At 43.3% G+C, this 15,223-nt stretch overlaps 1 protein-coding gene across 1 annotated transcript; it reads left to right on the top strand.

The window, feature by feature from the left end:
- The first annotated feature begins 1,308 nt into the window (after positions 1-1,308).
- On the top strand, positions 1,309-14,104 carry LOC306932478 (uncharacterized protein). The gene is made up of 4 exons (XM_079514307.1): positions 1,309-1,420; positions 7,088-7,225; positions 7,523-7,601; positions 12,205-14,104. Exons 2-4 carry the CDS (start codon positions 7,148-7,150, stop codon positions 13,620-13,622), a joined length of 1,575 nt encoding a protein of 524 aa, XP_079370433.1. The 5' UTR covers positions 1,309-1,420; positions 7,088-7,147; the 3' UTR covers positions 13,623-14,104.
- Positions 14,105-15,223: the final 1,119 nt, after the last annotated feature.

The following is a 15,223-nucleotide window of genomic DNA, read 5'->3' on the forward strand; positions in this document are numbered from 1 at the left end:
TGCCAACATGGTCCACAGAGAGAACGACACCCCCCCAGCATACCTGACAGACTATGTTGCAACTCTCCCTCGCGAGGGACAACGCCAACTCACACAGTCTCGGGACCAACACCATTCGACTCGGTGCCCAAAAATAAGTCAGCTTACATCAGCACGTAACAAATAATGGCATGATGATCCATTATCATATTTAACTTAACATACTGTTTTAATGATGTGTTCTTTTTACTAGTAGGCCTATTTCTCATTCACTGAGTCAAACGTTTTCAGAGAAATTAATAGAACTTGTGTTGCTAATCTTTTTTTCTCCATTGCATCTGACCCTAAATGTTGTATTCTTAAAGGGATAGTTCAGATTTTTTGAACTTAAGTTGTATGAAATACTTGCCATTAATATAGTGGTAGTTAATACTAGCAGCAGTAATAATATTGTAACTTGTAAGTGTATCCTAAACAAGCAGTAGTTAATACTAGCAGCAGTAATAATATTGTAACTTGTAAGTGTATCCTAAACAAGCAGTAGTTAATACTAGCAGCAGTAATGATAATTTAACTCGCTCCTCCAAAGGGAGCTATAGCTCTCTTGGCTACGTGGCCCAATGTTGCCTGCCTGCTCTGCTGAGTTGGAGATCAGGGTTCGATTCCAGCTCAGGGTGCACTGCTATAGCAGATATAATTAGAATATATACATTAACGTTACATCAGTGTGTTGTACTTTTGTAGTGGATAGTAGACCCTGACCCCTCCCATGTACTATACCCTGATGGCTAATGTCATCAGGTACAGTAAGAGGTACGATCGAGGTCCATGCGTGCAAGTATAATAGGTACAAGCATTCCGTTGTCCCTCTGTCAATCACACTCCTTAACAGAGTCCTTGCAGAGGGCCATGGTGATGTTCTTCCCCTCTTTTGCACTAGGTATGGTGGTGTGTGGTATTTTAATGTTGTACGGGTCACTGTGCCTTTGTTGTCTTGTATTGTGTATTGTATTGTATTGTATCTGTATCTGTATGCCCTTGCGGTCAAAAAAGTAAATTGGTAGAAAACAAGTGTAGGCCTATGTGTGATGTGTGTGAGTGGAAGAGTGGAAAACATTTTGAACTGTCAGATTTGATCCATCAAATGGTTTCTATATTTTAAGTTTATATCTAAAATGATTTAGTGAAGTTAGACTTTGATGAGATCACAGTATAGCTGTTCCACTGTATTACACGGTACCATGGCTCTCCCTAGCGGCCGTCTATGGTATGTGCACCGTGCACGCTTCCAGCAGCAGCAGAGCTAGACTGCGCATGTTCACAACCCTATGAGCGTTGGTGTGAGTGTTTGTTGACACTTTAATTAATATACAAAGAAAACTAAAAGGTTTCGTTCGAAAACAGCGTCGTCGTTAAGCAGCTCAACCCTGAAACACAGCAGGTAAGATTAACTGATTCACCCAATTGTTTTTACTACGTTACGTTTATAGTTTATTATTGACTCCTTTTTTTTCTCCAACATGGAAACAATAAAATTCACGAGTCGTATTTCTCTCATATCTGCTTGTTTGTAATACACGTAGGCCTAGCCTAAACAAGCAGTAGTTAATACTAGCAGCAGTAATAATATTGTAACTTGTAAGTGTATCCTAAACAAGCAGTAGTTAATACTAGCAGCAGTAATAATATTGTAACTTGTAAGTGTATCCTAAACAAGCAGTAGTTAATACTAGCAGCAGTAATAATATTGTAACTTGTAAGTGTATCCTAAACAAGCAGTAGTTAATACTAGCAGCAGTAATAATATTGTAACTTGTAAGTGTATCCTAAACAAGCAGTAGTTAATACTAGCAGCAGTAATAATATTTTAACTCGCTCCTCCAAAGGGAGCTATAGCTCTCTTGGCTACGTGGCCCAATGTTGCCTGCCTGCTCTGCTGAGTTGGAGATCAGGGTTCGATTCCAGCTCAGGGTGCACTGCTATAGCAGATATAATTAGAATATATACATTAACGTTACATCAGTGTGTTGTACTTTTGTAGTGGATAGTAGACCCTGACCCCTCCCATGTACTATACCCTGATGGCTAATGTCATCAGGTACAGTAAGAGGTACGATCGAGGTCCATGCGTGCAAGTATAATAGGTACAAGCATTCCGTTGTCCCTCTGTCAATCACACTCCTTAACAGAGTCCTTGCAGAGGGCCATGGTGATGTTCTTCCCCTCTTTTGCACTAGGTATGGTGGTGTGTGGTATTTTAATGTTGTAGGCTACGGGTCACTGTGCCTTTGTTGTCTTGTATTGTGTATTGTATTGTATTGTATCTGTATCTGTATGCCCTTGCGGTCAAAATAAAGAAACCTTGACCTTGAGAGAGAGAGAGAGAGACTGGAGAACAGTCCAAATGCACATTTTTGGCAGCAGGTATATCTGGCTGAACAGGGTCTTTAAGTTGCTGTTCTGTTTGTTCATTTATTTTAATTTGTTACTGTATTGCTTGTTGACAAATGTTGACATTTGTTTTGTTGTATGTATGCTTTGGCAATGTAGAACATATTTAGAGAGAGAGAGAGAGAGAGAGAGACAGGGGGGGGGGGGTAGATTGATTGATTGAACATTTTATTTGATTCACAGTATGTAGAATGGGTACATTTCAAACGAATGCACAGGTCAATAATACAAAAACTGCTTATTTGAGGACGAAACCATGACAAGCACTAAGACTCATTTACATCAGGGTCCTCCATTTTCAATTCATCAGAACATTTAAAGACGTATAGAACAAGGGGGAAAACAGGAAATCATCATACAGTTAAATATAGTAAAAAAGGGAAAACATGAATTAAAATAGGGGGGTGACTTTGACTTTGTTATGGAGGCCAGTTTCGAATCGCAACCACCTGTAGGTGCTTTTTGAAGGAGTCTAGGGATTCACATTTCTTAATGGCTGTTGGTAGGGCATTCCACATTTTAATGGCATAGGAGCTAAATTAATTTAATCGCTTGTTTGAGCCGAATATGGATTGCATGTGGTTTGTTGAACTCCCTCTGGTGTTGAGATTGTGGACTTCATTTACATGTACATTAAAGGAATTATTTAGACAGGTACATGGTAGTGAATCTTGTAGACCAGGATCATTGCAAGATGCTGTACTCTGTCGTCATCCTGAGCCATACATGGGTAACTGGCGGCCCAGGGGCCACCACCTTCACTTCATGTGGCCCTCGGGTTAATGTCAGAATACTGATATATTATTGATTTGCACACATGACCCGCTTTAATTACTATTATGTCCAATGTATTTGTATTTAGTTTATAACGTTAACATACAACCTATAATTAAAGGCATTTGATTACTTTATTTGTTACTATTCAGGATTCCAGTTGAAAAATAGCAAAAGAAAATCACACGTGTGAAGTGCTCGTATCATTATACATCATACATCATGTCATTAACAACTGAATTGATGTGATTGGTTGGTTACATTTACGTCATATTTGGCAGACATAGAGACACACAGGGACTACAAATGTCACGCCCCCAAATGAGACGGCGGCCCCACTTCTGGTCCGTTTCAATGGTGTACTGCAGCTGTCAATGCAATCCCTATGAGAGGCATCATAAAATACCCTAATCTCACTGGTCCATTACTGAGGCTGTAGCGATTTCTTTTGTGTTCTAATAAAGTTTCCCATATGTTTGATTTGTCCTTTTCAATGTCACATAGCCTACCTGCCATCTGAATATACAACCCACAATGTACTATAATATACTCCATCAGAGATTCAAAAGTGCTAGCATTGTAAATCTCAAGTTAAAGGTGTCGCACGGTATATACGTCACGGTCGCATCCCTTGAGGTTTTCAATACCCAGATATATTTGTTGTGTTTCGTTTTATATACTATGTATTTGTGGAAAATTATCTAAACAGCATCTTGCAAGACTAATTATTAATACTCATCTGGAGAATTCACTATAGGTAGTTGAAAATGTCAGGATATGCCACTCCTCCATTTAGCTGGGTTATTTTCCCATGCAAGTATTCAGCCAAGTTAATTATACAACAAGTTGACAACAGTAAAACACACCGTCGGAGCTCCGCGGTAGGTAGAACATATTCAAATGTTAAAAATATAGACATGAATAACAAAGTCGATCGGGATGTATTATTGAGTATTCCACTCTTCAACGTCGGCGCTCGTATCCTCGTAAAGGCAGTGACGTCCCTTAAAAGCGTTAACATTATGGGTAACTCATTCAAGTGGAAAGTGTGAAATACATCCTCTATTGAGAAAACAACAATATATGTTGACAAAGACACTTCATACATTTGGAAAGCTATTTTTATTCAAATCAATATAGTCTTCAGTTAATTTCACATTATTTTAAAAGTAGGCTAACTACAGTTGAATTTCAATGGACTTCTATGGGCTGGCCTGCAGTACACCGTTCTAACGGAAGTGGGGACGCTGTCTCATTTGGGGGCGTGAAATTTGTAGTCCCCGTGTGTCTCTTTTTCACCTAATTTCTCCCTTAATTTATAGTTCTCCGTCCTGGGGACGGATTTCCGTCTTGAGGACTTCATATTGGCCATTTATGAGATCAGTGTGAATCTGCAAAAACATTTAATAAGAGGGGTGGGGGTGTATGAAGCCATGACCACGGTGTGAATGACATTAAGTCATCAAAACGCAGCATATACTTGCTACTAGTCAAGAGATCTCTCCAAAGTCCAAACTACCAAGCTTCCATTCACACTCAAATAATATATCGATCAGCTGCTCAGACTGCACCACGCGCTGCTGAATGTAACCCGACACGGCGACACCGAAGTGTTGGCGTGCCGGTGTTGTGACTCGTGCGCACTGCTGCGCAGACAGTAAATAGCAGATCTGTTTGTATATCTGTAGCTTGTATATCTGCTATTTGCTGCACGCAACACCGCACGCAATTATAAGTCTGTTGTGCTCGATTCGATGTCCCCCTGCTATTCTGACTTAAAAGTAACACAGATTTAATTTACCACTGAAGTTGGAAGTTTTTCCATCATGGCAGCGTCCAAAAGATGAAATTACAGGAATAGTGGAAGTCACTGGAGTTCTAAATCGAAAGTTGATTACACCACGCAACAGGTAGGAATAGCCTTAGGATGGAATGGAATTATTTTATTGACAGGGAAGGCAGCCGTAAATTGACAATAAAAGTGCTTACGTTCGGTTCTCTTGCATTAAATTAGACAGCGGAACACTTGCTAAGTTGCTATATGTTTGTCAATTAGAGATTTGAGAGGATTTATTTGTCTCACAACTGTCACAGTGCCACCTGACGCCTTTGGACGCCTCCCCCTGGTGGCCTAGAGTGCCAATTGGACGCCTTTGGACGCCTCTAATCTGGTGTGCAGGTGATGACATGCACATGACATGCACAATATAATTTAAATTTCTTTCTTTTATTTATAATGGGCTTCGGTGGCAACGAGGGACAAAACTGGTGTCCACCAGGTGGCACTGGTTGAGTTAAAGTTACCCATACAGGCATGCCAATGCAAACACTTGACTTCCGGGCGGTGTTTCTCATCTTTTCTTGACTGTGCTGTCAAAGGCATGCAGTCGCGTCCGACCCTATTTTAAGTTTCACGCCCAACCAACGCCTCCATATGATTATCGCTCGATTGGACCAGCTGCTAGCCTGCAATCATAAGATGGTTAGAACTTAAGGGATACATTATTTGACCAATACCACTCCCGAAACATTGCACGCTACGTGTGCCACAATATGGAAAAACCGACGTTGGAAAAGCATGCCGCCGTATTGATTCGGGGGGTTCTGAAAATCGTTTTCCGTCTTGGGATTTTTTCTTGCTTTAACCCCTGCAAATATTGTGACGTGTGGGGACAAACGCTGTATATAGCTCAGGATTTCAATTCCAATAATAGCAAAAATAGCTGATCTACAAGCTCAGTTTTGAGCTTGTAGATCGGCTATTTTTGCTACAACAGTAATATGCCATATGGCTGGCCCTCTGGAGTGAGTGTGGAAATTTAGTGACCCTCTGGGGTGAGTGTGGAAATATAGTGGCCCTCTGGGGTGAGTGTGGAAATATAGTGGCCCTCTGGGGTGAGTGTGGAAATATAGTGGCCCTCTGGAGTGAGTGTGGAAATATAGTGGCCCTCTGGGGTGAGTGTGGAAATACAGTGGCCCTCTAGGGTGATTTTGGAAATATAGTGGCCCTCTGGAGTGAGTGTGGAAATATAGTGGCCCTCTGGGGTGAGTGTGGAAATATAGTGGCCCTCTGGAGTGAGTGTGGAAATATAGTGGTCTTCTGGGGTGAGTGTGGAAATATAGTGGCCCTCTGGGGTGAGTGTGGAAACACAGTGGCCCTCTGGAGTGAGCGTGGAAATATAGTGGCCCTCTGGAGTGAGTGTGGAACTATACTACTTACCTAAGCCATTCCAGCGGCAGGCTATGAAAATGGGCAGGGGTGAGGTGGGTTCTGGGAGTGAGGCCAAGTAGCCTGACTAGCTTGTTTTGGGAAGTTTGGAGCCTTGTTTTAAGGGTCTTTGAGGTGCAAAAAGGTCACTTGATGTGGGCCAGAACCAGTTGCGGACCCGCGTTCGCACGCATTCACTCATACAGCATTGTTTTTCAGTCAGTATATATATAGAGAGAGAGAAAAAAAACATTTGAAAGTAGAACAATTCAATTTGAAGGGAGAATAAAACATTTGAAAGTAGAACAATTAAATTTGAAGTGAATACATTACCTGTCTAAGCAAACATTTACATCTGCAAATGATCTGCAGTTGTAGTTACTACACAACGTTATGTTTTAAGCAGGCCTACTTTCATACTAGAGTCTAGTATGTGAAGAGTCATTTTGGATTAAAACATAAATAAAAGGTTTTCTCAACCCCCTGAACAGTTAGTCTTGCCACCATGACTGTCTCTGTATCAAAAAGAGTCACAAATAAGTTGCTCAATTCCGACAGCCGGTCAGCAAGTGGATTCATTATATTAATTTAAGTATATAGGCAATATTTTAGGCCAATACAAAAAAACTATAGGTCTCCAGTTATTAAAGTCCTTCCTTATTCACTTGATTTCAGACCGGAGTCCAGACTACAGGTGAAGATGAACTCCCCAGACTCATAAGAACTGCAATAACCATGATGCATCACTCCCAGGTGAAGATGACCTCTCCTGACTCAACCAAACAGGAAGCTGAAGAAGTTTCTATTAAACAGGTAGCTGAAGATGTTTCTATTAAACAGGAAGCTGAAGATGTTTCTATTAAACAGGAAGCTGAAGATGTTTCTATTAAACAGGAAGCTGAAGACGTTTCTATTAAACAGGAAGCTGAAGATGTTTCTATTAAACAGGAAGCTGAAGATGTTTCTATTAAACAGGAAGATGAAGATGTTTCTATTAAACAGGAAGCTGAAGATGTTTCTATTAAACAGGAAGCTGAATATGTTTCTATTAAACAGGAAGATGAAGATGTTTCTATTAAACAGGAAGCTGAATACGTTTCTATTAAACAGGTTGATGAAGATGTTTCTATTAAACATGAAGCTGAAGATGTTTCTATTAAACAGGAAGCTGAAGACTACCCACACCTCAGTAAGTTTCATGCGTTTCTTTAACCCATTAAGACTTGAGACCAGATTCTACAACATGTCTTCTAAACCATCACAGTTTTCTTAATTATTTCTTTCCCATGTCCGTATATATACGTACCCCGACGCTATAGGTGGCGTCATATCCCAGATCTGTATATATACGTACCCCAACATATACTCCGTCTATATAATGGTTGAGGCCTAAGAAAGCTTTTAACATTGGTCCGGTTCCTATGGCAACGCTCCACCGTTCCAACTATGGGATTGAAAAACTAATCACAGTGCAAATAGAATAGACTTTTATTTGTCATTGCACACAAAGCATACACTGAGCATACAACGACATTTCAAGGGAGCTCCCACATAACCGTAGTACATAAATACAACATAACACATAACATACAACACGAAGTAAAGTGCATGGTGATATGATGATGCATGATGGATGAGAAGGGAACCAATAAATTAACACAGTCCAATTAGAGACAGAATGCATGATGCATATGAGGGGACAGTCAATGCTCATGTCGTTCGTTTAGCAGTCTGACTGCGTAGGGGAAAAAGCTGTTTTTCAGTCTTGAGCTACCAGCACTGATGGACTGGTATCTCCTCCCTGAGGGGAGGAGGTGAAAGAGATAATGTGCTGGGTGTGACTGGTCTCTGATGATACGGTGGGAGAGGCCGAGGCAGCGGGAGGTGAAGACGGAGGTGATAGATGGTAGAGGGGACCCGATGATCCTACCTGCCGCCTTCACCACCCTCTGTAGGGCCTCCTGCTCTGCCTTTGTGCAGCTGGAGAACCACACAGACACACAGTAAGTCAGTACACTCTCGACAGCACAATGGTAGAAGTTTACAAGTAGATTTCTTGGCAGGTCAGCTTCTCTCAGCTTCCGTAGGAAGTATAGGCGTTGCTGAGCTTTCCCGATCACTGAAGCGATGTTGGTGCTCCAGGACAGGGTCTCACTCACACTGAGACCCAGGAACTTAAACTCTGTGACCACCTCTACTGCCTCGTTGTTAATGAGCAGAGGGGAGTGGTCCGGCCTTGACTTCCTAAAGTCTACTATAATCTCCCTTGTCTTCTTTATGTTGAGCTGTAGGTTGTTATTAGCACACCAAGCTGACAGGCCTTCCACCTCTCTCCGATAGGCAGACTCATCGTTTTTCCTTATGAGCCCCACGACTGTGGTATCATCTGCAAATGTTATGATGTGATTGGAGGAGAAGGAGGGAGAACAGTCATGTGTGAGCAGGGTGTATAATAGTGGGCTGAGCACGCACCCCTGCGGAGCACCAGTGCTGAGGGACAGAGTGGATGAGGTGAATTTGCCCAGCCTGACGGCTTGCGTGCGGTTTGTGAGGAAGTCCAGTACCCAATTGCACAGTGTGTTAGACAGACCCAGTGTTCGGAGTTTGCAGATGAGTTGGCGAGGTAAGATGGTGTTGAAGGCGGAACTGTAGTCGATGAAGAGCATTCTTACATAGGTGTTTTTCCTCTCTAGATGTTTCAGGGCAGTATGTAGCACAATGGCAATGGCATCCTCAGTCGATCTGTTCCGCTTGTAGGCAAACTGGTATGGGTCAAAAGAGGCTGGTATGATGGATGTGATGTGCTTCATAACCAGTCTCTCTAAACACTTAGCAGGGAGAGGAGTGAGTGCCACGGGTCTGTAATCATTCAGGCACGTGACAGCTGACTGCTTGGGTACTGGAATTATAGTAGATGATTTAAAACATGCTGGGACATGTGATATTTGCAGAGAGAAATTAAATATATATGTGAAAACCTCAGTCAGCTGATCCGCACACTCTCTCATGATGCGGCCCACCACTCCATCAGGTCCCGCTGCCTTCCGTGGGTTGGTGTTCCGGGGGCAGCACCTGACTTCATGGTGGCTCAGGACGGGGGCTGTACCACTGGGGGGGAGGGGCTGCACTACCTGGTCACTGTTTGCTCTGTCGAACCGTGCATAGAACTGATTCAGCTCCTCAGTCAGAGCAGCAGAGCTGTTTGTGGGTGATGTTGGCCCCTTGTAGTCAGTGATGGCTCTGATCCCCTCCCACACCTGGCGGGGGTTGGTGGAGTTGTTGAAGTGGGTCTCAATACGCTGCTTGTACTTGAATTTGGCAGCTTTGATGCCTCTTCTTAGAGCTGACCTGGCGATGCTATAGGCAGCTGCGTCCCCCGACCTATAGGCTGCATCTCTGGCCCGGAGGAGTGACCTGACCGCCGCGGTCAGCCACGGCTTCTGGTTAGGAAATGAACGGACCTTTTTAGTGACAGTCACCATGTCCATACAGAAAACAATGTAATGCATAACTGTAGTGGTGTAGTTATCTAATGCTGCTCTAGGATCTACCTGCAGTCCTCCGTCTTTAAAGGTGTCCCATTCCGTCACCTCGAAGCAGTCCTGGAGCTGGGATACAGTAGCCTGGTTAATAAACCAGACCGAATCAGCCGTTGGCAAAAAAAATATTGCCTGCCAGCGGATTAGGGTCTGGCGAGGCTCAGTAGCACGCCTCTTTCCTACAACCGAGAACAGGTCGGGCCAATCGGGACACGGTATGCAATATGGGCGGGCTTTGGTACAGTGACGTTCAATGCTTGAGACCTTTGACTGACAGTAGCTCTGACCAATTGCGTCAAAGAGAAAATGTTTGAACCCGCCCCCCGGGAAATGAAATCCAAGTGGAGCCAGCCCAGACTAATATACCGCGACAGTGTTGTGTGATATTAGTCTGGCTTATTAGCCAGGCTAGGGATACAGCCCCCTCCGGCCAGACTCTGACAGTCTTGGTTGAGGGTCCAACAGATTTTATTTTCTGCCTATACAGGGGGTAAAGGAAGAGCGAGATGTGGTCAGACTGTCCTAGATGAGGGCCTGGTTTCACTCTATAAGCCTTAGCCACATTAGTGTAGACTTGGTCCAATGTGTTATTCCCTCTTGTTGCACAGGTAACATTGCGGTGGAATTTATGAGGGGGAAGAGGGAAGAAGACAGCCATGCAACAAGGTTGTCTCGTCAAACCATGTGACTCCCATTGAAAATGAATTGCGAGCTTGCGACACACAGGAGACACTGAGGAGACAGCTGTGTCTTAGGTGTGAACGGCCCGTTACTCTTTACAAAACTGAGTAAGTCAGTGTGGAAAAATACTTGCTTGGCCGACTGGCAGCGTGAACAAGACATTTGGCGCTGATCGCTCCAGTAGTTTGTGAGATTTGATCACCACAGTAGTTTGTGAGATTTGATCACTACAGTAGTTTGTGAGATTTGGTCACTACAGTAGTTTGTGAGATTTGGTCACTACAGAGGCAGACTCAGAGACACCTTTACAGATGCACAGACACACAGGCAGACAGATTCACAGACCCAGAGACGAAATGGTTTTATAATCGTCATGGGGGCCCGCCCGGCCGCCCGTTTAGGTTCTAAACACTTATTTGTAACACTTTTTAAACGTGTCACAGTGTTTAGATTATAAACAGAAGAGCATGTTTAAATGCCATGATTGCAGGCTAGTCCTGTCCGCCTCAGCAGGTTCTGTAGAACTGTCGCTGGGACGGCGGAAGGTTTCAACGGCAGGCTGGCATCGCTGTTGCCAGCCAGGGTGTTATTGCTGGTGGTGGTTTCATATTGTGAACAAGTAGCCTAAGCAGAGTACAGTACTGTATGCATGCATATTGCATACCCATACCTGGCAGGTGAAAACAAGCACCCAGATTAGCATTTCAATGCCTGATCTGCATGTGTACAAGGGACAGGCAATGCGGTCCACCCCCCACCACCCCGGACAGTGAGGAAAAAATAGGTGTTAAGGTGCCAGACTTGGATGGTGGCGCGATTACATACAAAGTCAATGCACGACAATTGCGCGACTCGCGCGCCCTGTTGCGGTACAAACGGGACGAACCGAGGAGAATATATCAGGTCCAATTCCTCATGGGGGCCCTGGCTCCCCAACCCCCACAGACTCTACGTCACTGCACAGACCCATTTACAGATGCACAGACACACATATTCACAGACTCACAGACACCTTTACAGATGCACAGATACACAGGCAATCAGATTCACAGACCCAGATGCACAGACACACAGGCAGACATTCACAGACCCATTTACAGACACATAGGCAGACAGACTCACAGACCCATTTCCAGACGTACAGAGCTATGCAGTGGAAATCTTTTACATAGATTGTTAAGGTACCGTCGTCAGATGACAGCTTTCATTGTCAGAAGTGCTTATGCTTCATAACGTCATAACATGCATTTGCTTCCAAATTAGAGCTTGGGTGTGAAGTATATATTTTTTTTAATTGTTTCAGAATGATTCAAATGAAATGTTTGCTGTAACATCATTATTAATTTTGGTGTTAGACTAACTAAATATATGACTTCACGTAACTTATAGTAACTAGTATTTTGCTAAAATCTTGCTAAAACTTTCAGAACTGTAGTAACCTGTAGTTAATAACGGTTTAGTCAATCTTATCTTGGTAGGTAATAGCTCATTTTGTACATGGGACATGGAAGAAAAATGGATTTACATTTTAGGAATCCAGTGTTGACCATCATGTTATGTTTCTGCTCCTAGACATCCTGCACATGGTTGTGTGTAAAGAGGAGGTTTCTTCTAAACAGGAGAGGAGCCCCAGTCTACTCCAGGAGGAACCAGAGCCTCCACACATTAAAGAAGAACAGGAGGAACGTAAAGAGGAACAGGAGGAACTACTTCAAAGACCAGAGGAACCTGTTGGGTCAACGTTGACATTACTAGCAGTGAAAGGTGACGATGAAAATGATGAAGAGGAAGAAGACATATCTTCCCACTGCTCTGAAGTTGAAGTTGAACTTGAATCTGACACTGAAGTCACTGAAGACAGTGATGATTGGGAGGAGACAAGTGAAGACGATGATGACGAATGGCGTAACAAGAGTTTCAGTTACTCGGGTTCCCTGAAAAAGCACCAGCGTGTCCACACGGGAGAAAAACCTTTCCAATGTAAACATTGTGACAGGAGTTGTACCTCATCATCTTCTCTGAAAACACACCTTCGTGTCCACACTGGAGAAAAACCTTTCCAAGGTAAACATTGTGACAAGAGTTTCAGTTTGTCAGGTAACCTGAAAACACACCTTCGTGTCCACACTGGAGAAAAACCTTTCCAATGTAAACATTGTGACAAGAGTTTCAGTCATTCTGATAACCTGGAGAAACACCAGCGTGTCCACACTGGAGAAAAACCTTATCAATGTAAACATTGTAACACGAGTTTCAGTCAGTCAGCTACCCTGAAGACACACCTACGTATCCACACTGGAGAAAAACCTTTCCAATGTAAACATTGTGACAAGAGTTTCAGATCGTTAGCTAACCTGGAGAACCACCAGCGTGTCCACACTGGAGAAAAACCTTATCAATGTAAACATTGTAACACGAGTTTCAGTCAGTCAGCTACCCTGAAGACACACCTACATATCCACACTGGAGAAAAACCTTTCCAATGTAAACATTGTAACAAAAGTTTTAGATCGTTAGCTAACCTGGAGAACCACCAGCGTGTCCACACTGGAGAAAAACCTTATCAATGTAAACATTGTAACACGAGTTTCAGTCAGTCAGCTACCCTGAAGACACACCTACGTATCCACACTGGAGAAAAACCTTTCCAATGTAAACATTGTGACAAGAGTTTCAGTGTGTCAGGTTCCCTGAAGACACACCTTCGTGTCCACACTGGAGAAAAACCTTATCAATGTAAACATTGTGACAAGAGTTTCAGACAGTCAGGTACACTGATGTCACACCAGCATGTCCACACTGGAGAAAAACCATTCCAATGTAAACATTGTAACAAGAGTTTCAGTTCGTTAGCTAACCTGAAGACACACCTACATGTCCACACTGGAGAAAAACCTTACCAATGTAAACATTGTGACAAGAGTTTCAGACAGTCAGGTACACTGATGTCACACCAGCATGTCTGTATAGACAATATTCTAGGCAAATAATAATAATTAAAAAAATATATATATCAAATGTCCCACTTAACAAAGAAACATTATAATAAGGCTACATCTTATCCACCATCTTTTCAAAAGTGTCGACGAATCGTCTCTCCCATCAGCTCCTCGTGCCGTTTCTCCTCCTTCTCTGCCTCCTGGATCAGGACCTCCAGGACAGCATCAACTGACTTTTTTTCCCTTTGCAGGCGGGGGGGAGAGGTCAACGGAGGATGGTGTTTCAGATGGTACAGGTGTTGCTGGACCAGGGGGAGCTGACTTGGACCAGCATGATGCAATGACGACCAGTGGGGTCACGGATGGTTTTGACCCTATTGCATCATGCATGTCCTCCCAAAATAGCCATGTTGCTCCCCCTGGTCCGTCCCAGAGCCGGTCGGGCGGCCTTCAGGTTCTACAACAAACACTGACATGAGATCTCTGCAACATCTTCTATTTATGTTGTGTTATTTGTTAACTCAAGCGTTCAAGTTGAATAAAGGTCAAATAGAAAGTAAATGTTATGTATAAACTTTACCTTGTATTTAGTTTTTAGATTCTCCCATTTTTTCGAAGCCTGTTTGGATGTTGGAAGTGGCATCCCCTCCATTTGTTTAATGATGAAGCTGTTAGGAAATATGCCAGGGGTTAGTTGAAACGTTTTGCACTGGAAATGGAATCCATTAGAATGATATGGAAATGGAACATTAACTCTTAGAAGGTGAAAGACGCCAATTGGCGTCTTCATCAGAATTCCGTAAATGATCAATGACGCCAATTGGCGTCTTCACAGTTTTTGATGAATCTAAACATATTAATATGCTCCGAAGCGCTGTTTAAATTCCTGAGCTTATATTCCAACTACATTACCCAGAAAACCCGTGTCACGTGACACACGTGTACGTGTTGCCATTGGAAGCTGGTCCCACCCCCTGTAAACAGTGGGGGCAGAGGGAGTCTTCATAGTTTTCATTGTTTTGCCTGTTTGCCGTCTCGCCCGAGCGATTTTCTAGCAGAAAAAGTTGAAAGCAGTACTATTTATTTGAGCGAGTTTTGTGGTAGTAGTATTGATCCATACGCGTCCCAGTCGCCTTCTCCAGGCGGAGTAGCCCTGGTCCAGTGCTTACAGCGAGACTCGCTGCTCCCTCCCTCCTTTTTTCATTGTCTCCCCATCGTCGTCCGATGAGCTATACCGGGAAACCATTGAAGAAGACGATCAACCCGGAATGTTTTGAGGTAATCTTATTGTAGAAAATGCCCTTCTATAGTGATCAGAAATCATAAGATGATCGCTACAAATAGATGCTTGGATAATTACTACTACTAGTCAGATCATGACGCCAGAATGACTCACCACGATGGCCCCCAGCCATTAGCCAGCACCGAAGGTGCTGGCTAATGGTGTTGGTCGGTGCATTGGTGCTGGCTAAGGGCTGGAGGGGGGGGTTGGTGTCGATCGGTTGGTTGGTGCAGTACAAATGTATCGTAGCAGGCATGCACGCATGGCAGTACAAGTATTTTATATTGTAGCGTGCCTTATAGGCGATCTGATCTTTAGAGTAATGTTCGCTCCTTTTATTTACTGTCTACAAAGACGGAGAACAAACATG

Source organism: Electrona antarctica, assembly GCF_951216825.1.
Source record: "Electrona antarctica genome assembly, chromosome: 11".
Lineage (NCBI taxonomy): Eukaryota > Metazoa > Chordata > Actinopteri > Myctophiformes > Myctophidae > Electrona > Electrona antarctica.